Here is a 24448-nt window from a genome sequence, read left to right on the forward strand (position 1 = left end):
AATCTGTTATCAAAACATTTCACTGAAAAATAATGAAAGGAAACCAAGAGAATAGTGTGGTTTGATTTCATAAGATGAACAATGCACAAACAGTAGATCTCAACTTACAGATCCAGGGGCATATCTGGCCTGATGATTTGTGGTTTCCAGTAACTCGATGATGTACAAGTGTTTGTTGCTGCAGCGCCACATCAGTCCATCTGAATCCATCAGGTACCGCAAGAAGAAAAGCTTGAATAGGAATTCATTCAAGCCTTTTTGTACCTGGATATAAAAATGTGCAAAATTAGAAAATGTCCTAATGTTATTGGATACATTACAATTTGACCATCTTAAGGATTCTCTGAGAACCACACTGTTAAAATGATCTGTTTTAACAGATAACTGTTTCATTATCATGGTAATATAAATATTGCTTACCGATGATGTGACATCAAAGTGAAACACCTTGATATCTTTTTGTTTTGGTGCGTTATACAAAGACTGGAGAACCTTGTGGTCATCAACCTCATGTTCAGTTAGTCGGATGCACTTCTTAAATGCAGTTTCTTGATCAACACTTCCCTCCAGCTTTTCATACAATCTTTGGACATACAATGACTTGCCTAAAATGGTGGAACAACCATACATCATTTGGCTGACTGAAATCATGGCATCAATAATAATTGAGTGGAATATGTTACAGATGTATCTCTAGGAAGCAAAAATATTATTCCCAGAAAACAAAACCTGATCAGTTTGATTCTGCACCTTGTTTTCTATAATAAACACCATATAGCTGGTTTCAGTCAAAGGATAAATGTATAATAATAATAATAATAATAGTTTAACAAATTGTGCTGAAATGTTCTAAATAATGCTGTAAACAAAAGGCAAGCATCATTTAGTACAATAATTGCTTTAACAATGTACAGTAAGTGCTCATACATAACCCATTTTTTTAAGGGACACACCAAAAAATATCCCCATGGGTGATCTCTCTCAGGTTCAGATTCTCAATATGTACTGTATAATGCACAAGATAAGGCATTATTTCTTTGGTTGGTTTTGTTGATGATCTATCTACATAATTCCCTTACATAACACTGGCACAGAGAGTAAATTAGTGATATGAGAAGAAAAACTACTGTACATGTAGGACTCACCTACTCCAGCACGTTGGGAAGCAACAATGCCAACAGAATGGCCACCTTTGAACACAGCGTTCTTGTGATTGGAGGGGACAGTGTAATGCCTAGATAAGTACTTCTGAATCCTTTCCAATGGCTCTTGTGGGACAAAGTCTCTTTTGAACTGACTGAATGCAGTAGGAATGTAAGTGTGCTCCCTGTCAGAGCTGCAAAAGATCACTAGAGTGTAATCATGTGGGGAATGCAGTTTTTGAAAACACTTCTCCATTGCACAGCTAACATCATAGGTTAGTTGGTCTGCCCAAAGCATTGTGTAAATCTTCTGGCCAATGTCACCTGGTGTGAGACATCTCCTCAGGAAAAGCTCTACTTGCTCATAAGATGTTGCAGGGGTACACAAGAGAACCTCATCATAACTTGGCAGTGGCTCATACTCACTGGTCATGTACAAGCAGATACTTGAAGTCAGGACCTCATCGTGTGGGCAAATTATGAGATTAGGTTGGTTTAAGAAGAGGCCTTTTGGGAGAATTCTTCTGAGTGAATTGTCTTTTGACTCTGATAGCACTGGTTCTTCCCATTCATTTTCACTTTGGTTTTCTGTGATAGTCATCATTTTCAACAGAGCCCCTAAACTCCTTATGTCCAAAAGGTCATGGAAAAATATTCCCTCATTCTTCATGTAGCCATTCCACAACTCTTCCAGTTCTTTCAAACCAACAGTCTGGTCTGCTGGATTATCGGCTGTAAAATGACTTACATCGGCTAAAGACATATTGCTGTCTTCCTGGTAAAGAAAGTGACTTTGAAAGTGAGTATCTTCATTCATCCTTTTTCCAGGCTCAAAATGGTTGTGAAACCTTCCCCATGTGCTCCAGACATCTGATGTTGTGCAGTTTGGTTTGATAAAAGAGAGCATCATCAAAGCTTTGTCCTCTATTTCTGCATTCACATTTGACGGAGTCACAACACTGCACAGGTAGAATATTTGTTCTGCTGTGAAGTAGTTTAAGTAGTAGTAATCAGATCTCTGTTTGTCCATGAAGTTTTGCCAGTCATCAAGCAACACCTCCATCTTCTTGGACAGTGCTGGTAGTTGTTCAACTAGACTTCCACATATTTGGATATGATGCAGGGTCTTGCAGAAGTTGATTTCCATAATGATACATGGGTCACTCTGAGTTTTGCAATTAATCTTAGCTTCCCAACACCTGAAGAGTGGGTTCCCTGCAGAATAAAGGTCTACAAAGGCTTTGGCAAGTCTTTGGACATTGTCAAACACCTAAATATGAAGAAGATAAAGTGAGATTACAGTGAACACAGTTACAATGTGAAAAACATACATCAATTATTTAAAACATTCCATTAATTTACAGGAAAGCAAATCTCTTATCACAAAAATATATAACACCTCAGCAAAGTATTCCACTTCACTCTGTTTTTGTTCCCCTCTTCCAGACATGAGCATAAGCTTATTCTGCAAGTCTTTCAGGTCCTCATAGGTGCATGCCATGTTTTTCTCATGTCCGTCCTGAATTTGCAGCATCAGGGAAGTCTCTAAAGTGAGCTATAAAGGGAAACACCAATATGATATGGACTAGATTAGTGTGTTTATTTTGCATCACATGCACAAGAGCTAATTGTCATGGTTCATATATACATCACAACTGTTAAAAATGTGTATGTCTGTAAAAAATTATACTCAAAAGGTAATTATCTGAGCAGTAAGTATTCATTACATAAAAATCATCAGTCATGTTGTTTATTTTTTCCAAATAGTCCTGCAAATTTAAGCATTAATGTCATGTAGTCCATTTAGCATACTTTTTTCTGGTTTTGGGCCTTGATGGTGTATACCCCTTTCTCATTGATGGATGTAGCCAGGGACAGGGATGAAAATTCAACAGATCCATGGCTTTCCTTTACAGTCTTTAACCATTCCAGATGACGTGCCGTATCCCGCTGAAATGAAACACAAAAAAAGAGAATATTTCTATATGTAATTCTAAATTAAATTAAAATGATTTAAAAAAAAAATGTTTTCTATAAATGGCTATTAAAATAGTAGCCATGTATTTATTTTATGGAATTGGATAAAATAGGACTTGCATGCAATTAGATAGATAGATATCTCCCCTCAGAGGATATACCTTTTCAAAAGGAATTGTGTAAAGTATTGTGGAGGTGCACTAATTAAAGATGTATTTATTTTTTAACAACAAGGGTGTTATTTCATATTTAATTTGACTATTGGTTAAAATAAAATTGTACTGGCCAACCTAATTGCTGAAGAGGACACATTGCTAGAAACTACTTAACAATGGGTTAGGGTTATAGCATGCACCACACTGATCCTACAGGTCCCGAGTGTAAAGGCCCAAACGCACTGAAAGCGTCTGATGCGTGTACACCCATTGTTTGAAATGGCCGTACACACACCAACAGCATTTTGACGTGCGTTAAACTGCTTTCTACGCCGACCTTGTTTTGATTTTGGAGCGTCAAAATGAGGGCCCAGTGCGACCAAAGCTGTTTTTTCTGCAGCCCACTACATGTTTGGAGTTACTGTAATGTATGAAATGATGTGATCCGAATCAAAATTTATATTAATTAATGTATATTCAGGCCCCTTACAGCCCAAAACTGCTGTGCACTCTCACTGCACATCCGTCTCTCTGTCTCTCCTCGCTGTCTCACTGACTGACTGAGATCAGTGTTCATTGTTAATAAGTGAAATTGTCCACACCAGGCGTGAGAGCAGCGCGATAGTGGTGGAAATTCGCTCTACAAACTGTCTTCTATTCATATATTTTTAACAGTGAAACACGAGAGCAGAGACTAATGATCGTGTGAATCACACTCATAATTCGTTGCGCCAACACCATTGCAAACTATCACGGCAACTGAGTGTGTGAAAGTTTCTTTAAAAAGCCCAATAGGCTAATAATTGTGATGGCATTAATAAATGAGTTAAAATAATGAGCGATTAATGTGGTGGAGGATGAAGAACAAGCACTATAACTACATATGTATAATGTTTTAGTGACCTGCGCTGTCACTGCAAAAATAAAAATAAATCAATTATCTGTTTCGTGATGAAAAGTGACTGCAGGGTTGACACAGGTTTACAACCCTGTACGTCAAGGGAGAAAGTCTAATGCACCACTGATAGGGGTATCTGTAACATACAAAACATTTGCCTAAATAGCGACCTTTTCTAAAATACTGCTGGTTCTGTGGTGTTGGCACTTCAAATCTGATGCCTGCAGTGCGCCATAGAAGCATCAAATGAGGTGCGTCAATTATCGCTTTCAATGCGTTTGGGCCTTTAACCTACCAAACTTTCCGTAGCTGTGCATGTACTGAGTCACATTGGATATAGCTAATTTATTAATCTTCATTTTCACTTTCAATTCAATTCAATTTGGTTTAGACAATATGAAAACTTAGTTATAATATTGAAATTATTTAGAGAATGGTGTTAACATAAAGGGTGGAATCTCACCAGCTTCGTTGGTATATTTCTGTCATTTTCAAGTGCCTTCCACAATTTTGACAATGACTCTTTGAAGGCCTCAAAATCAGAGTCCTGCTTCAGTCCATACAATATTGAAGAGTAACCGAGGACTGCATCATGAAAACAGGCCACTCGATCCACATCCAGGTCATTTTCTCCAGCAGAGATGGACGCCAGGTCAACGAAAACTTTCAGCTCATTGATATCTGCAATTATAAATTTCCTTAAGCAGATACAAAACTTGTTTAACACTTGGGGCCCTATTTTAACGATCTAAGCGCACGGCATGAAGCGCCTAGCACAGGTGCATTGAGGGTGTGTACGAATCCACTTTTGCTAGTTTAACAGTGGAAAAAAGGGTCCATGCGCCAGGCACATGGTTCAAAAGGGTTGTACTTAATGTCTTAATTAATCATAGGTCTGTTTTGGGCGTAACATGCAATAAACCAATCAGAGTGTCATCTTCCATTCCCTGTAAAAGCCAGGCATTGCTATTATTTGCTAAAAAGGAGGGAGAGATTTTCAGGAGAAGAAACTGATCTGCTCGTGCGTGAAATGAAAGCGCGCTAGCAGATCATATCATAATTCTATTTGTAATTTGTAATATTTTTTATTTTTAATCTTTTGCGTGTTTGTGTGCTGCTGCGCGCTTCTGTGTGTGTAACAAGCATAGTGTGCGCACGCTGTGCACGAGCCTAGGCGCATTTTACTAATGCGCTGTTAAAATAACAATGAAATGCTGCGTTATTGACTTTAGACCAGGTTTTGTTGGTCAATGGCGCGATCACTTTCCGCTGCCTCAAGATAGCTATACGCCAAGATGCACCTGAACACACCTCCCTGTAAGACCAGCACGCCCATGGGCGCACAGATGGGCGCAGGTGCATTTGCTATTTAAACGACGTGGGCACTGGACGGGAAATTGACAACTGCGTCAGTAAGATAGGGCCCTTAGTAACAAAAACTGGTATCTACTGTACCTTCGAGCACTTCTTTAACCCACAGGACAAACTCTTGGCTCTGACTGAGTTTCTGAAGACATTCCCTGCGATCATTTGTAATGTCCATCAGGATTTTTTTGGCCTTTATGAAAGTGTCATCTATGCAATTCAGGCTGTTTTTCTTGAAGTCAGCTTGACTCTGAAAAAATAAATTCACAGTATCAAATTGTTGAGTGTATGATTTCTGATTCCAGTTTAGAGTGTTATTTGACACACAAGTTTACAACTACAGGAAGTTCATTTTCTCAAACTAATCTAAATGATCTAGGACAGTGGGTGAATGTACAATTAAGTTAATTATTTAAATTTTCATTTCTACACACCACATAAATGTATACAATGGAAAAGCGAATTACTTACTGACAGCAATATACTCTAATATGTCTATAATCACGTGCATCTGGAAAATACATTTTCCACAGCTGAATACAACTACATATTCTTCTATATCCACCAAAAGTATCCCTCAAAGATTATCCCTTATGAATGAAGCCATATTAGTAGGTCTACTGTCTTACAGGTAAGGGCTGGTGTTTCTTTAAAAGACATTTTTTAAGGACAGAGCTTCTCTTCCTGACTTTAAATTGTTGAATAATGTACCATTTGCAGCAATTTCTCCAGTACTTTGAAGTCTCCTTCTGGACATATTGTGTTCCTGATATCCATGATGATTTTGGCAGATTCCATTGCAAGATGAAGATCATGGTACTGTCTAATTTGCTGAATCCTTCCTCGGATCCATTTTCCATCATCAGATGGATTTGTTCTGCACATGATGTCTAAATCTTTCTGCAGGTCTTCGTCATTTCCTTTATAGTCCTCAAAGATGCTGTCTATTTCCTCCAGTAACAGTTCCCCACTCTTCAGACCATCATAGAGCCCTTTGTACTTGCTGTAGCAGCTCTGGAATATTTTGCCGTAGACCAGGTCAAGAGTGTAGATTTCTTCATTTCCATCGAGATTTTCAGTGTCATCTGTATCAGGTTGGTCTCTTGACAGCTCTTCCACTTGGTTCATCCAGCACATTTTAAAGAGTGCGCTGTCTTTAATGGCATGCAGTTCTGTAGCCATTTGACGGGTGATATCACAAAGGTTGAAATACGTGACTTGCCCAATTATAGGAGAGGTCTGTCCATCAAGAGTATGAACCTTCATAAATGTATTCAGATTCATCATCTCAATGTTCTGATGAAGTTTTTTGTCCAACCCCTTGAAGTCAACTGTGAATTCAAAATATATTATTAAGAATGTATGATATACAGGTCTTTCAAATGTCCTTTCAGTCCTAAATCCTCAATATCATAATCCAAGATCTGAATCCTTTCAATGGAAAGGAGTAACAACTTGATAATAAAGCCCTGTCAGATCAACTGAATCACACAGAATAAGGGCCAGCAGACCCTGCAGAGAAACCACAGACTCGGAGTTGGGCACCTGTACAGTATGATTCTTTTTCACATGATAAAAAGTGCCATGTGGTTCTAAGAATCACCTTATTGTCAAGTGAGGTGAGTCTATTGGTAGCTTTGGTCAACGTTTCCACACCGCTGCTGAGAAACACCTCAGCAATTTTCTTCTAACCTCAAAGAGCAAAGCACTGACAAAACTGACTGATGATCACCTCATGACGCCTCACATTGCCTCACATGTTCACATCATAAAAATTCACCCCTAACATGCATGTAAATTGCCCACCTGCATGAGAGGCAATAACAAGTCAATTGTCTGCATCTGTATTCCTAATCCAAAAAAAAACATAATGAAAATCAAAACAAACAAACCAACCATTTGCATGGCTAATAAACAACAAAAACGATAGGAGGATGTGTCAGTAAATTATTCTGGAAAGAAAACACACCTTGTGCTTTAACACAAAGTTCAATATGGACAACTGGACCCGACATGAATTAGCTGGTATCTTTTGACATGTTCGTTATTACTTTGCCTAGTTAAGCTATGGGTTTCCCTCGATCCTTTGATTCTTGCTGCATCAGTAAAATACATCTCTCTAGTCCAAATCAGCAACAACAGAACATGGCTGTGGCATCAGCTTAGAACTGGCCTTGGTCTTTTTAGCACCATCCCTAAATAACGGTTAAAATCATTAATAGGTCTGGACCCGAATATTTGATTATTCGTTTGTTGGGTAGGTATTCGGTTTTTAATTTAGGGATTCGGATATATACATTTTTTGTAGGCCTACAATCTGTCCATGATAAGAAAAAAATGTCTCAAGCTGTTATGTCACAAAAAGTGCATACGTAGTGTTTCTCATACATTGATTAATTTGTGGTGACACGCCACATTGACTGGCACATATTGATTTTCTATTTTTTTACTATGTAAAATCTTATTCCATAGTAGAGCTGGGGGCAACCCATTGATTAGCTCAGCCCCTCCTTTTCCCACTCTCGCTTTCTCTGTTTATCAAACCACAAATGCAACAAGAGCTATATAGAGCAGAAGGCAACTCCAGAGACGGACCTTTAGTTAATGGCTATAGAAACTCAAATTCAACCAGCGCTGGGTCTAATCTGTGTAACGACAGCAACAAAAACTTTGCTGATCTGGCGGGAGGTATGAGCGTCCAAGAACAGACCCCTGGCAGTGGGGTTCGCACTCTTTGACCTTTTTCAACCAAACCCCTTTGGGATTACAAACATGCATAACATAACTTAACTTGACTTAACTTAAACCTTAAACAATATTTTTGCTCTGTGTGCCAGTGCTGCTTACCTTTGACATGTTGTGGAAGTTCCTGGCAGATTTGTAAAAGACCCCTGACCAGCTCCTTGTCACTATGGACAGCTTCTGCTTCCTCTTTTCTTTGTCTCAGTAATGTTCTCATTTTTCTGTCATCTTTACAACGACGATCATCGCAGAGGCCATCTAGAGGAACACAAACACAAAAGTAGACTTACAACTGTTCAAGCTCAATCCAATCAATACAGGGACTAACATGAGATCTGTTACAGTGTGTTAAAAGACAGGGAAATGAAACTAAATAAAACAACCTGAAGAAAACAAACCACAGCCAACATGTTCTAAAATAAGTTAAATTAATTAATTAATGACACTTTTCCCTTAATGCACTAGAATACCTGTAATTATTGCACTTTTATGAATGTAATTATGTGCTAAAACGTAATTTCGCTACTTATTACTGACAGGTATGCATATCTTTATTAACACTACACAGTAAAATAACTAGTTTCCCTGTGGGTGGGGAGAAGACACAAAATCAATGGTCAATCTATTGACTGTCAATCTAATGTTTGCGGTGCGGGCGGGACCCGACACACACAGGAACAGGCAAGAGCAGAACACGGTCAGAAATTCCCCAGGAGGGGGCAGGAGCAGGATTAAGAAGCAATAGTTCCCAATCTGGGGTTTGTGCAGACAGGCATGGTTTAAAGCAGTTAGTCTGTCGTTGTAGGGAGTTTTTAATCATTATTACCTTTGTTAGAAAATGAGTAATTCCTACTGAAAACTTTGCAGTTGTTAAAATTAAATTTTGCTTTCAAGAAGTACTTTATGGCCATGACTACTGCATAGTATACCTCCCAAAGCCCAGAAATTAATAAGCATATAAACATTTCAGGATAAATGTGTTGTGAAATTTGAATTTCCAATACAATCTCAGGCTCAGCCAAAGGGTGTACAAATGTACAACTTGAAGTAAAAAGTAGAAGTAAAAGCAAACAGGAGAACAAAGAGAAGCCAAAGGAAGAGGAATTTAAGCAGAAAAAGACAGATCCTACTCACCTATCTTCAGCAAGTCAACAAATTCACGTTCTTTCTGGAGGATTTGGTTTAAAGTATTCATTCGGATCTCTCCACTTAAGAACTTCTCTGACACAGATTTGAATGCTGAACTCGCCAATGTCATCATGATTTGCGCTTCATCTGACAAGTTGTTGATCAGTCTACCGCCTACACCTGTAAAACAAGCGTGCAAACATAACCTACAACAGTTGATTACAAAAACATTTTGCTATGAGACAATAATTAACAACACAATGCTAGCCAGCCTTTACCTTCTTTCTTTATAAATTAGGCATTACTATTTTCTTTCTCACACACAATTTATGCAAGAGAGTGACCATACGCTAGACATTAGTAAAGAGCAGATTCCTAAGTCATTATCTTAACATCATGTTACATTTAGGCATTTACCTGTCATTTGGAAAAGAGTTTTGGCCATGGGCCAATTTACAAGGTACTCAAATATCAAGTCCTCGCCCTCAGTGTAATCTCCACTCGCATCTGTGGGCCATGTCTTCAGCACAACAACAGACATCAGCTTCCCAAACTTTGTGATATCATGTTTCTTAAATAGAGCTGAAACAGCTCTGCCAGAGCGATCCTAAACAGAAATAAATTACAGGGAAAATTCAATCATGCAGTACTCCAAGTGGCATCACACGCTTGTAAATTTACACCAGTGAAATTGGTTGTCCTCGCATGTTTTGGTAAGAAGATTGAGAAAAAAGCATGCACATCCAGGATTTGTCATGCAGGTGCATTGGAGAAAAGCTCAAAATCTCAAAGAAAAAAGGGATGTACTAATTTAATTGTTTTTTTGTTTGTTTTAGGGCTATTTCCTTTATTTAGAACATCTGGAGTAATACAGGAAATAGAAGAGAAAGAGGGGGATGACATGCAGTAAAGGGCCTCGGGTTGGATGCGAGCCCAGGCCGCTGGCAAGGACTGAGACTACACTTTAACAAATTGTTGTAGTTTCTACAGTAAAATTTTACAGTTACTTCTTGTTCTGACATTTTACAAAGTTTAGCTGTATATCACAATGCATTGTGGGTCCAAAATAATTACACTAGCTGACATACACAGCATACATGGGGCATACACTCTCCCAGATGAGCTAGAGGTCGCCCCTTAATTGATGTTTTAACTGCAAGAGCAGTGCGTGAGACCATATTTTTTTTCTTCCTCTACAAGATTAAGTGTCTGTGGGAGTCATTTATTACAGGTATTCCTAATTACAGTGTTTAATAGTAGTTATAAGCTGTTAAAAGAATTATTATTATAACACCTTAAATGGTTTACACCATCCTTGCTGCTTCATACAAGTTACAAATGTTTATAAATAAATTATATTTACATTATATTATATCAAACAAAGTATTGATGAACTGCTTTTCACCACTTATCCAAATCATACCTGACAAATAGCCGCAACTGCCTCCAATGCACATTTCTCCATCGTGCTGCATAACGATGGACTTGTCTTGCTCAGTTCTTCCATCTTGTTAGAGTATATTCCAATTTGATCCACTGGGTGTTCCTAGCACACAAGCAGACATCTTGATCTTTGTTTCTCAATTGAACAAGTAAAGCATATAAATATCAGAATCCAAGATCTGTAAACACAAACACAAATCCAGTCTTACTTGTTTTAGTTTTCCTTCAAAATCCTTCATGAAGGTGGTTTTCCAGAATAAAGTATGTTCCTTATGACTGAAGGATAGTGAGAGTAACTTGTCCCATACCTAGAAAGAGAGAAATATGGATTATAATAGTTCAGTTACATCACAAGTACTATACAATATCAGATTTCTATCGCACTGAAAAAAATTTTTATATTACTATTCCCATCATATCTACACATATCTATACACGGCAGCCTTAATACTATTTAAATGTAAAACCATAACAGAGAACAAGATATACATTATCACATATTTCTGCTTACCTTAATTTCACGGGGTACAGAAAACTGCGTACCATTCCAGTCATTAAGCAGTTTGTTTCTGAAGGTATTTCTCCGCCATTCCCTCATTGTTTCTAATGTCTCACCGATTGACTCTTCATGAATTCTCTCTCTTGCCTGGAATAGCAGTTAGAAGTTACTATGGATATCTATATGTTTTCATTTTATTCTGCATAATACAAAAATTCTGCTTGCATTTAAGCATACAAACTTAGCTAGTCTGATTTTTTTTAGCTTTGCTGTGTACCTTGCTTTTACGAGAAACAACAAAATAAGACTTTTTTCAAACACATGGAACACGAATGTAGATGCATCTCACAAAACGGGTCAAATGTTTGATAGAGGAAAAACAACAATTAACTTATTCACAATATTTAATATTCCACATTGAGTTGAATTTTTTACTCTATACAAGATAGAAAAATAAAAGAATAAAGCTGTTGCTGTAAACTGCTCCAGGCATTTCAAGGCAAGACTATGGCTTGGTATGGAGACATAAAAGTGTGGCATGTCCAACAGATTGACTGTTGGGTCTCACCTGGGAATCTGTGTGGTCGTATGCCTTGGCAATCAGACAGACCAGATCAAGGAAGTAAATAGGAACATCACAGAGGCCTGGATCTGTTGTGTGGCGGCAGATAGAACAGAGAAGCCTTACTGCAGTTTTCAGGCAGCACTCTCCATATTTGTCATCAAAGCTGTGGGGACATTTTTTTAATTATTGTTGTGCATAAAGATTGCTAGCAATATAAATACTGAAATCCATAGTCATTACTACAGATATACTGTATTACAGTGATAGGTACATGTTTTTATTTTACCGTTTATTGCGATGGCTTTCTTTGTTGATGAGTTGAGAAGCCAAATTTTCCAAAGCCTGTAAATCAATTAACAGAACACAGAATTTGAAGACAGACAGTAGTTCAACAGTGATGAAGTAATTCAAGCAAGTGGTAGCTTTTATATAAATCTGCAATAACTGCTTTTTTATGGCCACTTGGGGGCAGCAGAAACAGGTTGTGAACACAACACTGATATATTATTACCTTTCTGGTTGATACGGCATATTTGCTTATTTACACATCAAGCAGTTACAGAACAACATTATCATTCATCTGGAATCATGTTTCTGACACCTGATGAATATTAGCCTTTGCATTTAGCTCTATTTTTGGGTCTCTACCAACTCCTCAAGGGGAAATATTTGTCTTTTTAAAAGTAGTGGAGCTAAATGCTCTATGTTCCACGTTTGTCTGAAGTTTGGTGCTGAGCAGGTACTGTAGTGTACAGTAGACTGCCCGCCAAAAACAAAGCAATGAGATTAAACCAAAGCAGTAAAAATGCAGCTAACTATGAGCTTAATTAATTGTAAAGATCAGTGAAGCCAATGGGAGTTGCGATTCAGGTGATAATTTTCAGTAGGTTCATCACTACGAGCAACTTTTTTCAAATATTTTACAATTTTCATTTGATGGGTTGTTTGATGGTTAAAAATATAGAAAATAGTAACTTTTGTGGATACATACCATGCAGTCTGAGTGAGTTATTCCAGATTTCACACTGAAGTGTATGCAATGAAGAATGTCTAGAAGCTCCACTTGCACACAGGATATGAAGCTTGTTAGATCCTCCACATGCAGCAGAGGCATCCAAGTGCGCACAAGAAGCCGATCAATGTTCACCAGGTACGCATGGTCTTTCATGATCCTAAAGTCAGAGTTGATAATGGTGACTATGTGGTGAGGGGAAAAAAATGTAGGACACCCCGGGGATAAGGGGTGGGAACCAACAAAGACATGATGTCATCAAAAAAAATGCCTATTATACAAACTACAAATGCCTATTTCTTGACCCAGAGCACTGATTTTGTTGGGTTCTCTGCTGGTTGCCTTGCAATATATATTATAGAGTTTGGTATTATGAAAAAAACGAGGATAAAACGCCCCTGGTTTGGAATTTCTGGGTATTAAAGAGGCGCTATGCAGTTTTGGCCATTTCTTCGCTGGTTTCTCTATAGAGCTCCCCCTACAGCTTCAGAATAGATATTTGGCAGCTCCTATGTTAACTTGTGTCTGACTCCTTGCTCAGTCAGTCTGCCGTTTCCTCTTTCTCTGTTCCTCCGACAATGCTTTCCTAGCTTTCTGCTTCTTTTTAGCTGGTTCAGCCATGGCGATAGTTTGAAAAACTCCATCGCTACCTTGTTAGCCGGTTCCTGAATGGGCGTATGTGTGCAGTGCCGTGAAGCAATTCGTTACATTGCAGGACCTGATATCACGCGATACTTCCTTGTGCTGAAGCCAGTGGCTCGCCGGCCCAAAGTTGCAAGGGTGGTTTTCTGCTCACAGGCGCTAGGGAGAAGTGAGACGACCACCATTCAACTCGAAAAAAGTCATATAACCATTCCAATGACTCCGAAGCTGTTCAGTTGAGGTGAATTAAGCTAAAAAAACTGCATAGTTCCCCTTTAAAGTGATATGCAATATTGTTTCTGTTAAATACTGTAAAAGTTTTGGTTGAACTTCATTTTAGGGTACACTAATAAGATGTAATATGCAATAATTTGTATGAAATTAGACCAAAACTAGATATAATGTGGTCTTTATTAGACAGTAAAGGGTTATACCCTAATTGAACACCATATTCCTAAATTATGCTGTAATTGGAAACCGCATGTCATGCCGTATTAGATCTAAAATATACTATACTTAGAGACTAATTATTAATTATGAAGAATTTACATTATGTTCTGAGACTGTTATTTAGCAATCGCTGATGGTAATACTACTGCTATAACGTTCATGCAGCACAATAACCAGATTCTCTGTATTTCATGACGTTGCAATGTTTAGCCGATGTTAAGCGTATTCATCTGTTCCTTGGTATTAATGGTAAAGACTTATTTCAGTAATTAGCCTGTTCGGAAACTAGCCTCGCTGGGTACTAAGCTAACGGTAACAGTACCTGGCTAGCCTAGGTAGCTTGCTCTGTATTTTATTTCTACTGTGAACATTTCATCCAGTGGGAATGCAGATGTCATTTAGTCATTAACCCTCTGCTTTTATTAATGCTGTAATGCTGTGACAACTCACAGATATTCATGTATTTGTATTATTTGTGATTTATTTCAGAAACTGTAACAATATTCACCACTATGCTGTCCCGTTTGTAACATTAACGTTACTGTTTGTAACGTTACTAATGTTACTTTGTGAGAAATACATATTTTAGATTGAAGATTGTAGTTATGTTAGTCTGAGGGATTTTAGCTGAGAGACAGAAGATCAAAACTGCCCTATCATTAAAGGGTCATGTTTTCCATAAAAATGGTCAGGAGACAGCATCAGTGGTGTATGGTGTTTACTGTAATTAGGGTGAATGAAATAAAGTGTGACCAAAGTTTCTCCAGATATTTCAAAAAGTTCTGTGCGTGTGATAAAGTATTTGCAGGAGAAAAACATTTACATACCTAGCATAATCGCCTCTGTTGAATTGTGTTCCTTTGCTCCCCCTCAAGACTGTCCAGGAGTCAAACTGGGGATTCAAGACAGGTGGAACCGGCTCAAAAGGATTGCTTTGTCCTCTTAGTAGGTGAATCAGAGGGATGACCAAGACCCACTTGTCAATATGTTGTTGTCTAGCATTGTTGCAAAGCATCTCAACAACATCTGCAACACTATAGCAGTGAAAAGTCAGTGTTTAGTTTCATTATATTTACAGTGGGAAAAAAGTTTTAAATATTTGAAAGCCGATGATGTTGTTGATTTTTTTCAAATTATATCATAATAAACATCCTTAGGTTTAATTTCTACTCTGTACTTGTTGGAAGATGAGGTCAAATATGTTCAGATCTGAATTTTAGAGTCCTATTGGATGCAACATTCAGCAAGAAGAAAAAATATGTATTGTTAGTGTGAACATGACAGGTGCAATATGTAGTGACTAGATGGCCCTGTCAGGTAGCTTTGTCCTGTTATTGTTTGTCTTTTCCTTGGCTTCTATTCCTGTCTCATTTGTTAGTTTCAATGTAAAGTATTGTTTGTGACCAAGTACTTCTTTATAACTGCTCTATATTAATGAATAGACTTGAAGCTGATGTCAAGTTGGATTTTGATTATGTATTAGTTCAATTGGCAGGGTACTCTGACTGATACTATTCCCAGGCCAAATAATAAAGCAGAATTAACTTTAGGATAATTTGCCTATAAAGTGCTCAGGCTGAGAACCACTATTGTCTTTAATTAAATTTAAATCTGATGGTGTTTGGGAACATTTAGCTTTTAATAGTTTGTTCTTGTCTCCTTTTCTATTATTTATTTCTGAATTATGTTTGTCATTATGAATATATATTTTATTGGTAATTATTGTTATTTTATGCCAATTTAATCACACTTAAACACTGTTTAAAAACATCAGTTACCTCTTTGTATCTGCTAAAGGGCTTACAAAGTCTTCCCAGAAAGAGGAGAAATGGTGTGGTGGCATCTTAGGCAGGCAAAGAATATCACAAAGACTAGATAGTTGATCTGTCATGTTGTTTTTCAGATACTTGTTGTAAATAAGCAAACTAACAACTCCTGCATGAAAAGGTGAGAGGCATTTTGTTGTTTCTTGCTGCATTCTGGGCTTGTGGTTGATGTTTTCCTCCAGAACAAGTTTGAGCAGGATTTCCACCTAGAAAAAGTAAAGGAAGAAGGTAACAACCAATGTCTAATACGTACATGTATTGTGTGGACCATGTGCTGTTCTAGAATAAAACCCTCAACATTTACCTGATTAATACCATATGGTAATCCCCAACGCCTTTCCATGCCATCATGAAGTACAGGATGGCTGTATGTGTGTACAAACTGTCCTAGCAGTAAAAAGAAGTTGTTCACATTTGGTTCATTCCAAGTTGTAAGAAGGTCAAATATGATACTCAGCATCACTCTGCCAGCTAGGTCTCTGCCTTTTATTACGATGTCTTTGGTTGAAGAACTCCAAGGCCAGATACCCTTCTTCAGCTCAGGATGGATCATATCATCATACTGGTGCCACTCCCCTTGAAAGTCCAACAGAATGAATTCCAACAAAATGAATTGTGAAACTTTGTGCGTCTTTGCATGTTTCTATTTTGCTTTCTCCTTAATTGAATTTGTTGGAACATTTACAACCATCACACATATACCATACTATAACCATATACCATATACTGTAAGGAGAAATGGAGCTTTGCATTTGTTCAGGAAGAGTACTGAAGTCACTTGCATCACCTAAGAGGCACCAGGTGCTTCATTCGTGCTTCACCATCAGTGACTCACAAGTGTGTCTTGGTTCCAAATTTTGTTACAAATGCTGGCGGGGACACCAAAAGCAACAGATAATATGTTTCTATCATTCTTTGGAGATCAGCAGCTGTCCTAGATCTAGGTATAAGTTGTCCTCCTTGGTTACCTAAAACAAACTTACCAGTGTTCTCTGGTGGACAATATATGAAAGACACTGTTTCTAACTGTTTGAGGCATGTGTATACTGCAAATTCTTGTTAATTATGAGTCAAAATCAATACCAATACCATTATGTGTACAAAAAGCTAATAATGGCCAATATCTTCCCAGCTGATTTATCGGTTAGGCTCTTGTCTGTAAACACAAATATAAGTTGCTATTGAACCTAGGGAAGTACATGCAGGTTACCTTCATATGTTAACAAATCTTCTTTGATTGTCAGGCACCTGTTGACATATTGATTTCCATCTTTCTGGTAGATGGCCTCAAAAATGGGCTTTTCACTGTGCTTCCAAATTTCGTATTTGTAGGGTATGCTCTCATGAATTATGTTCTTGGGAATCATAACTCGCCCTTCAACAAGATATCTCTTGTCCCCTAGAAGCCTGTGAAACAGAAATTATTATTAGTGATGGGACAGGCAAAGATGTGACAAACCCATAATTTCAAAACAAATATTCCACTATATAATAGTCACTATGTTGCTAAGTGGTGAAGAAAATTAAAAGCTGACGCAGCACAGTAAAGTATGGTCTGGCTGCACAAGTTAACATTCTGGTTAAGGGGGATGAAATCCCACGGGCGGTGCTAAGCCCCGGATGCAGCGACGATGCAAAATAGATAGCGAAGATAGCGAAAGGGGAGGAGAATTTAGCCAGACCAGTGGAGAATTGATAAAACAGCTGTTTTGGTATAATTTAATTTATAATATGTTGTTTTTAAAGAAGCCACACCTAGAGAAGGACATTTGCTGGCCACGTTTATCCCAACCTCCAAACAATTTTCCAGACCTCAAGAAAATCTTATCCTTTTCTGGATCCAAATGAAAGTCTTTTGAAGTGACAGCATGGAAGTACACATACATATATCCACTGCTTGGTAAACTAAAAAAAGAGAAACAAGTAGATACAAGTTACAGTAACTTCATATTTTCTTTATAAAATCAACAATACAATGTCACAATATTTTGTAGCAGATGGCATTACTGGTTTAAAAATAGTATGAAATACCAGACTAAACAACAGTGATTAGATTCATTTTCTATTTTAATATAAGATGCTTTGCTCAGAACATCACATGAATACCTATTAATACTTACCTACTTCCTATAACCCAAAACTTACGTTTGTGGTGCATGGTGTTCAGGGGATGTTCCTAAGATATTTGCTGCCACTAGAAGACCCGCCTTCTCATCACTCTGACCAAGAGGGCAGGAGGGCATTGCTGACCTGGAGACACTGACTGTTCCGTTTCTTGGCTGCTGTTCCTGTCTCTCTGCAAGGCGTGTGTTTGTTTTCTTATTTGATTTGGTGTCAACAGCCTGTGAAAAAAATAAAAGGTTGAAGAGTAAATAAATGATGAAGATATTACCAAATCTATTGTACAATATATAGCAAAAACATCAAGTTCCTGAAGTCCTATACTCTAGGAATCTGATTGACAGACATAAAGAATCACCTCTATAATGTAGACTTATCATACCTCAATTCTCGCATTTTACTTCTGTTATTTTAAATTGTGTTACTTGTGATTTACTTTGCCTTGGACAAAGAAATATTAGCCACTTTAAAGGTTTGTCATATTTGCTGAAACTGTCACTATATCCTGACAGTAAGAAAGATTATATATTGTGATATTGTATTGTTGATTTTATAAAGAAAATATGAAATTAACTTTTACCTCTTTTTTTGTTAGTAAGCAGCGGTTATATGCCTGTGTACTTCCATGCTGTCACTCACTTCCAAAGACTTAGCCATGTTCCCACCGCGCCCGAGATTAAACAACCAATAAGTCTCTAATACAGTGTTAATGACTGTTTGTGAACTGCAATTCAAACAGCAGGCAGGCAGCACTGGTGAAATATGAATCAAGATTATGTTATTGCCTATTTCTAGACTCAGAAATTCAGAAATTTCAGATATTAGTGTACTGTTCAAGCCAAGGGTCAAGCCAAAACCAAGCACCGCCCACTGGCCGACCTTTTCATTTCACAGATAAATAGTACACTAAAATATGTTTCTGAAAACATTTGATGCGAGAGATAGGCAATGCAGTAACAAAATATTGATTCATATTTGAACAGCGCTGCCTAATTTGATAGTTTGATCAGAGTTCACAAGCAGTCATTGACACTGCATTACAGACTCCTTGGCTCTGATTGGTTGTTTTCCTTATGCCATTAGGAGCACCAGAAAGAGGCAGAGGAACGTGATTTGTTTACAGATTATCGGATTCATGCAGTACTGTCAGGATATAGTGACAAAAAGTTATTTTTTATAAATGTTACCAACTGTAGCTTTAAAGCTGGACATGGTTGGTAAATAGACAGTTGATTAATAATGTACAGTTATAGTAACCTGTATCCATGATTGTTGCCAAAACACTATGGTTATGTCAGACTAATGAAAATCAGTGTCAATATGAAATTTAAAATGTTATTACTACCATTATTATCATTTAGTATTTTTGTAGAAAACGAAGAAAATAATGATTGATTGATTGATTGATTGATTGACTGATTGATTGAATGAATGTTATAAGCTAATGACTTAGGTTATAAGTCAGTTTGAGGGTTAAACTCTATAACTACCTCAATGTTTTGGCTGGTTTCTTCAGTAACTGGACATGGATCAAGAGAATACTCTGGTTTTCTTGTATTTGGGGCTTCTCTCTCATCTATGGCTGCTTGGTCTTCTTTCTTGTCATTTTGTTCAGCGAATGTATGCTGTTCAGTTTTGGTGTGCTTTTCATTATCATCTGGTTTCCCGGAGAGATTTTGTGTCTCAAGAGAGATTGTCTTATCCTTATCTTGTTCATAGAGAGGCTGCTTTGCCACTGAATCCCATGCTTGAGACGTTTGCTCAGATGATTCAGGTACAATGGAGCCTGTTTCTTTAGTTGATGTTGGAGATGATGCAGAGTTAGACAATAGCCCAGCATGAATGCCACTTTGCTTTTCAGCAGGAATTTGCACTGGTTCATGGCTGTCCTCTGTATTCATATCTGATGGGGCCTCTGTTTGTTGTTCTGTCAGTAAAGCCCTTTCTGATTCTGATTTATCACTGGCAGGTGTAGAGAAGGGTGGTGGAGTGGAAACAGACTGGTTTGATCCAGGAGCTGCCTCACTGCATGGTTGACAGTTACTTTCTTCTGCAGCAGAAGGCCTCTCTTCCTTCTTACAATTCTCTGTCACTTCTTCTGTCTTCTTGGTAGTGAGTGATTTGCCCATTGAGAGTGTCTGGTTGGGGAATGAGAGTATGGTTCCTTTTTCCAGTGGGGCTGGGCTGGCAGTGTAATCTGATGGGTCCTGTGTTGTCACGCTATTTCTGGCTGGCTCAGAGTCATCACTAGCCGGCTTCCCCTGAAAAGAGTCTAAATAGGTAGCTTTATCATCTGGCCTCCCAAAGAGATTTTGTGTTTCATTAGAGATTGTCTTGTCTTTACCTTTGTTAGAGGCAGACTGCTTTGCCACCGAATCACATTCTTGAGGTGTTTGCGCAGGCGATTCAGGTGCAGTGGAGCCAGTTTCTTTTGTTGATGTTAGAGATGATGCAGGGTTAGACAATAGCCCAGCAGCAGGCGGCACTGCTTCAGGGCTGTATTCTCTACTAATACCTAACAGGGCTTTTTTATCACTGGCAGGTGTAGGAGAGTGCAGTGGCGTGGAAACAGACAGGTTTGATCCAGGGGCATCAAATGCATTACTGAATGATTGAGAGTGACTTCCATGAGCTGCTGCAGAAAGCCTCTCTTTCCCCTTACAAGTCTCTGTGACATGTGTGTTCTTGGTAGTCAATGATTCATTAACTGAAACTGTCTGGTTGGGGCATGAGGGTGTGGCTCCTTTTTCCAGTGGGGCTGGGCTGGCTGTGTTATTTGATGGGTGCTGTGGTGTAGCCCCATCTCTGGCTGCCTCTAAGTCATCACTAGCCGATTGCCCCTGAAAAGAATCTCAATAGTTAGCTTAGCAGATATCAGTTTTAGATTCATAAACTTTTTCCTCTGGAGGCAGAAGTTACCTCATTAGTCAAGTGGTTAATGTGTGAAGCCACGAAACCACCAGAACACAAGTTAATAAAATGGTAGTGCTGGGCGGTATACCGGTTTATACCGTATACCAGTATTAATTTCCCGTATGATATGAATTTTTCATATAACGTAATACCAGCGCATTGCCGCAGAGCGCTACAGCCGAAGTAATCTGCGAGTGAATTGAGAACGGGAGCCCTGTTAACTGCATACCCTTCTCACTCATGGTAGTAACTTTATAACACAACAATTAATAACCCACAACTAACTCTCTTTAAAAGGATAAAACACCATAGCACACAACAATTTGTGACTTAAACAATTTCTAACACTAATAAATTTACATTTACAAATTTACACTGCCGGATGGCATGTTGGGTAACATTATAGCTGCTAGCTAGCCAGGTAGCATAACAGTCTGTTAAGCTGGGAGAGGCTCCGGTCACTACTGCACATTCAAGAACAGAGAAGAAAGTTAGAGGATGAAGGAAGACCAGAGATACACCAGAACAACGTATGCTCAAGAGAGGAGCCGTCTGGTGTTCCGAAGTTTTTTGGTTCTAAAAAATCGGACATCATTTAGCCACTGTTGTTGCCCGTCGCTCTAACGTTACTTGGTTGCGCTAACGTTACTCGGCCGTGCTAATGTTACTCAGCCGTGCTAATGTTACTCAGCTGTGCTAACGTTAAAGACATGTCACTTCAAGCATGCAGCGGAGCAACATTATGAATGCAATAACAATCCACCTACGGTCCCGCTACAGACCGTTGAGAAAGACGGGAGAAAGACCGGTTCAGAGCAATGATGAACAACCTACTAACATTATTCAAACACCGAAGGAGGCTGACAGCGGAGCTACGTTCAGTCGCCCACTTTTCTACAACAACCTAACTTACCTGTGGCCAAGGTAGTGTTTATACAACTATCTTACAACTATTTTGTTTTGAATAAGGTGACCAGATTCTGAGACAAAATCCGGGGACATTTTCAGCTCAGAAGCATAAATACCTCCAAAAAGGTAATGTTTTTATCTTTGTAAAACTTAAAACGGGGACACTGCCCCAGGGGGGGTCACATGGGCATGCTCCCCTGTAAGAAAATGTTGTCTATTTTAACATTTAAATGCATCAATCTGCACTTCGAAAAGAAATTCAGAGGTTAGACTTGATTATTCTTATCTATGAATGGAAATATTTGTGCTGTAGCCTGAACTATTTTGCACTTCAGAATTTTAACCATGCACACACAGGTTGAATAGATTTTTTCTTCATATTTTTGCATTAATGTTACTAGGAAGCATACCAGTAGAAATATATATTCATATTTGTAAGTGGGATTTAAATATATATATATATATATATATATATATATATATATATATATATATATATATATATATATATATATATAGAAGTAAGTGGGATTGTCTGGAATCTGGCAATATAATAAACATTATGGTGGGATATATTGGCTAACAGAAATGTCTGTGTTGACATAAATAGTTTACATGAGAATACATTATAATTATGGCCCTTTGGCTGAGTCTCTGTCTGTCAGAGGGAGAGCAGGAGTGCGGTTGTGAAGAAGTTGGTAATTTCATGTCGCAGATTAACACTTTTGCATGCATTATATCCGTGTCACATTCTCATTAGGGGCTGAGCCCCCCTAAAGGTCTGATCCTAGAATCGCCCCTGCTGCTACTTCATACTTGTACTCCACTACACCTCAGAGGGAAATGTTGTAATGTTTACTGCACTACATTTATCTGACAGCTTTTGCTTTATTGCTTCACGCTGGGCTTGTTTCTGCAACAGCTCATTGAGTATCAGATACAATTAAAACTATTGAGGAAATATTTTCATTTGACATTGGTCCAGTATTAAACGAGATCGCTGCAGTCAGCAAAGGCGAAACAAGCTATAATGTAAGTTAATAGGACGTCAATTGTGCCGCTTGTATTTACGTTAAAAAAAGTGCTCGTTTTGCCACTGACAGACTCAGATTAATATTCTAAGTGTCTGACAACATTATGGAAAGGATTTCTAAGGAGGTCGATCTTTTTGTTAAAGAGTTAGATCCTTTTTTAAATATAAAAAGTCGGCGAAATTGCGTTCGCCCATCAGACTCCATGTAAATAAACAGTAATTTTAGCATCGTAAAATGGGCGTTCTAGAACATCTCTGAGCTCTGAGGCTTGCTCTGGCTGTCTTGAGCCTGTGCGTGTAGGGTGCACGACTATTTCATTCCAATTTCGGGACTGTCAGTCACAGTGAAAACCGGGGACATTTCCGGGGACATCTCCAGCCGGGGACAGGTCACCGAAACCGGGGACTGTCCCCGGAAACCGGGGACGTCTGGTCACCCTAGTTTTGAAAGGAAATCAATGTTAAAGTTGTTTGTATGTGTATTAATTCGATTTAAGTTTATTTTACTACTTTGCAGTTTGCACAATAAAAATAGTTTAGATTCTGTAACTGTTTCATGGATTCTCCTTCATATTAACGTTATTGTATAATGTTGTGGAGCCAAGCAAACCCTTTAGTAATCAAAGCTTTTAGTAAACATGATGACATTAAAATGTTTTTGTGATATTCTATGTACTCCTGACAGTAGAATAAGCCATTATAAACCCATATAAAGCCCCAGTCAAGCAAAAGAAAGAAAATACAGTGAAACTGCCAGAACCTTAAAAAATACCACCCAGCAATATAAAATGGAAAACATCCATGTCAGGAAAAAACATGTTAAAAAATATTAATAAAAATACAAAAACAATGCCATATTTCCATAACTATGTGAAAATGTTAAAACACTGTCTAAAAAAATTGTTAAACTGTTAACTTCATACCAGTGGTTCACTTCACTGACCGGCCCTTTTGTGGTCCTGCTTAGTAGCAGGGCCACACACCTTTGCAAAATGTATGATGTTCAGTTTTTGTTTACTGTCAGAAAGGTGTGCTATATTTTTGTGACTGAGATTGTAGTTGATTTGTGGTGTTGTACTAGACTGCATCATATTGAAAGGTGTTTTCCATGTGATTACTGTATAAACACATTCCTGCCATAGCAGAAACCTGTGCCCCATTTTGATGAGCTTGTTTACCGCCCTAGATAATGTTGGTGTAAACTATCAGACACAACAATGTTGTAGCCTAAGCAAAATGAAGTAAAGGTTGCTTGTGTCAGTGAATTCATGGCTTAATACATTTTTGATGAGCAAGAAAGCTATGACAATACAATAACTGTTACTTAGCCTTTTCACCTTTATCGGTGTAGTGTTTTCTTGTTCTTCTTTAACACCTTTTGGAACCTGGTCTTGATCCTCCTTTTGGTTCCTCTCCTCAGCAGTGACTGAGGGTTGATATGCTGACGTGGCCACATCTGGGTAACAGAATGTCATGTGACATATTTTTAGATATATATAACCGTAGTAAATGTGTCAGTTTTAGTCTTTTATGGTACACCTCCATACAGATAACAGAATGATACATTACAAAGTTCAACTTTAAGGTAATCAAAACTGGACTTTTAGCTACCATATAGACAAATCATA

The 24448-nt window shown here is 38.1% G+C and overlaps 1 protein-coding gene across 1 annotated transcript in view; it reads right to left on the bottom strand.

The window, feature by feature from the left end:
- The window catches only part of LOC116053034 (E3 ubiquitin-protein ligase rnf213-alpha-like), a 67678-nt gene that overhangs the window by 40083 nt on the left and 3147 nt on the right, over positions 1-24448 (bottom strand). The window contains exons 3-28 of the mRNA XM_036007228.1: positions 24158-24276; positions 20105-20805; positions 19456-19897; positions 17990-18186; positions 17600-17749; positions 17055-17251; positions 16149-16420; positions 15797-16050; positions 14846-15052; positions 12906-13086; positions 12201-12256; positions 11918-12077; positions 11362-11496; positions 11060-11158; positions 10831-10953; positions 9825-10014; positions 9414-9587; positions 8385-8537; positions 6249-6868; positions 5628-5787; positions 4636-4853; positions 2955-3092; positions 2542-2697; positions 1146-2412; positions 421-605; positions 109-264 (exon numbers count right to left, since the gene is read on the bottom strand). Coding sequence (XP_035863121.1) covers positions 109-264; positions 421-605; positions 1146-2412; positions 2542-2697; positions 2955-3092; positions 4636-4853; positions 5628-5787; positions 6249-6868; positions 8385-8537; positions 9414-9587; positions 9825-10014; positions 10831-10953; positions 11060-11158; positions 11362-11496; positions 11918-12077; positions 12201-12256; positions 12906-13086; positions 14846-15052; positions 15797-16050; positions 16149-16420; positions 17055-17251; positions 17600-17749; positions 17990-18186; positions 19456-19897; positions 20105-20805; positions 24158-24276 — 6710 coding nt within the window. The remainder of the gene's footprint in view (positions 1-108; positions 265-420; positions 606-1145; positions 2413-2541; positions 2698-2954; positions 3093-4635; positions 4854-5627; positions 5788-6248; positions 6869-8384; positions 8538-9413; positions 9588-9824; positions 10015-10830; positions 10954-11059; positions 11159-11361; positions 11497-11917; positions 12078-12200; positions 12257-12905; positions 13087-14845; positions 15053-15796; positions 16051-16148; positions 16421-17054; positions 17252-17599; positions 17750-17989; positions 18187-19455; positions 19898-20104; positions 20806-24157; positions 24277-24448) is intronic.

This window comes from Sander lucioperca, chromosome 11 (genome assembly GCF_008315115.2).
Source record: "Sander lucioperca isolate FBNREF2018 chromosome 11, SLUC_FBN_1.2, whole genome shotgun sequence".
Lineage (NCBI taxonomy): Eukaryota > Metazoa > Chordata > Actinopteri > Perciformes > Percidae > Sander > Sander lucioperca.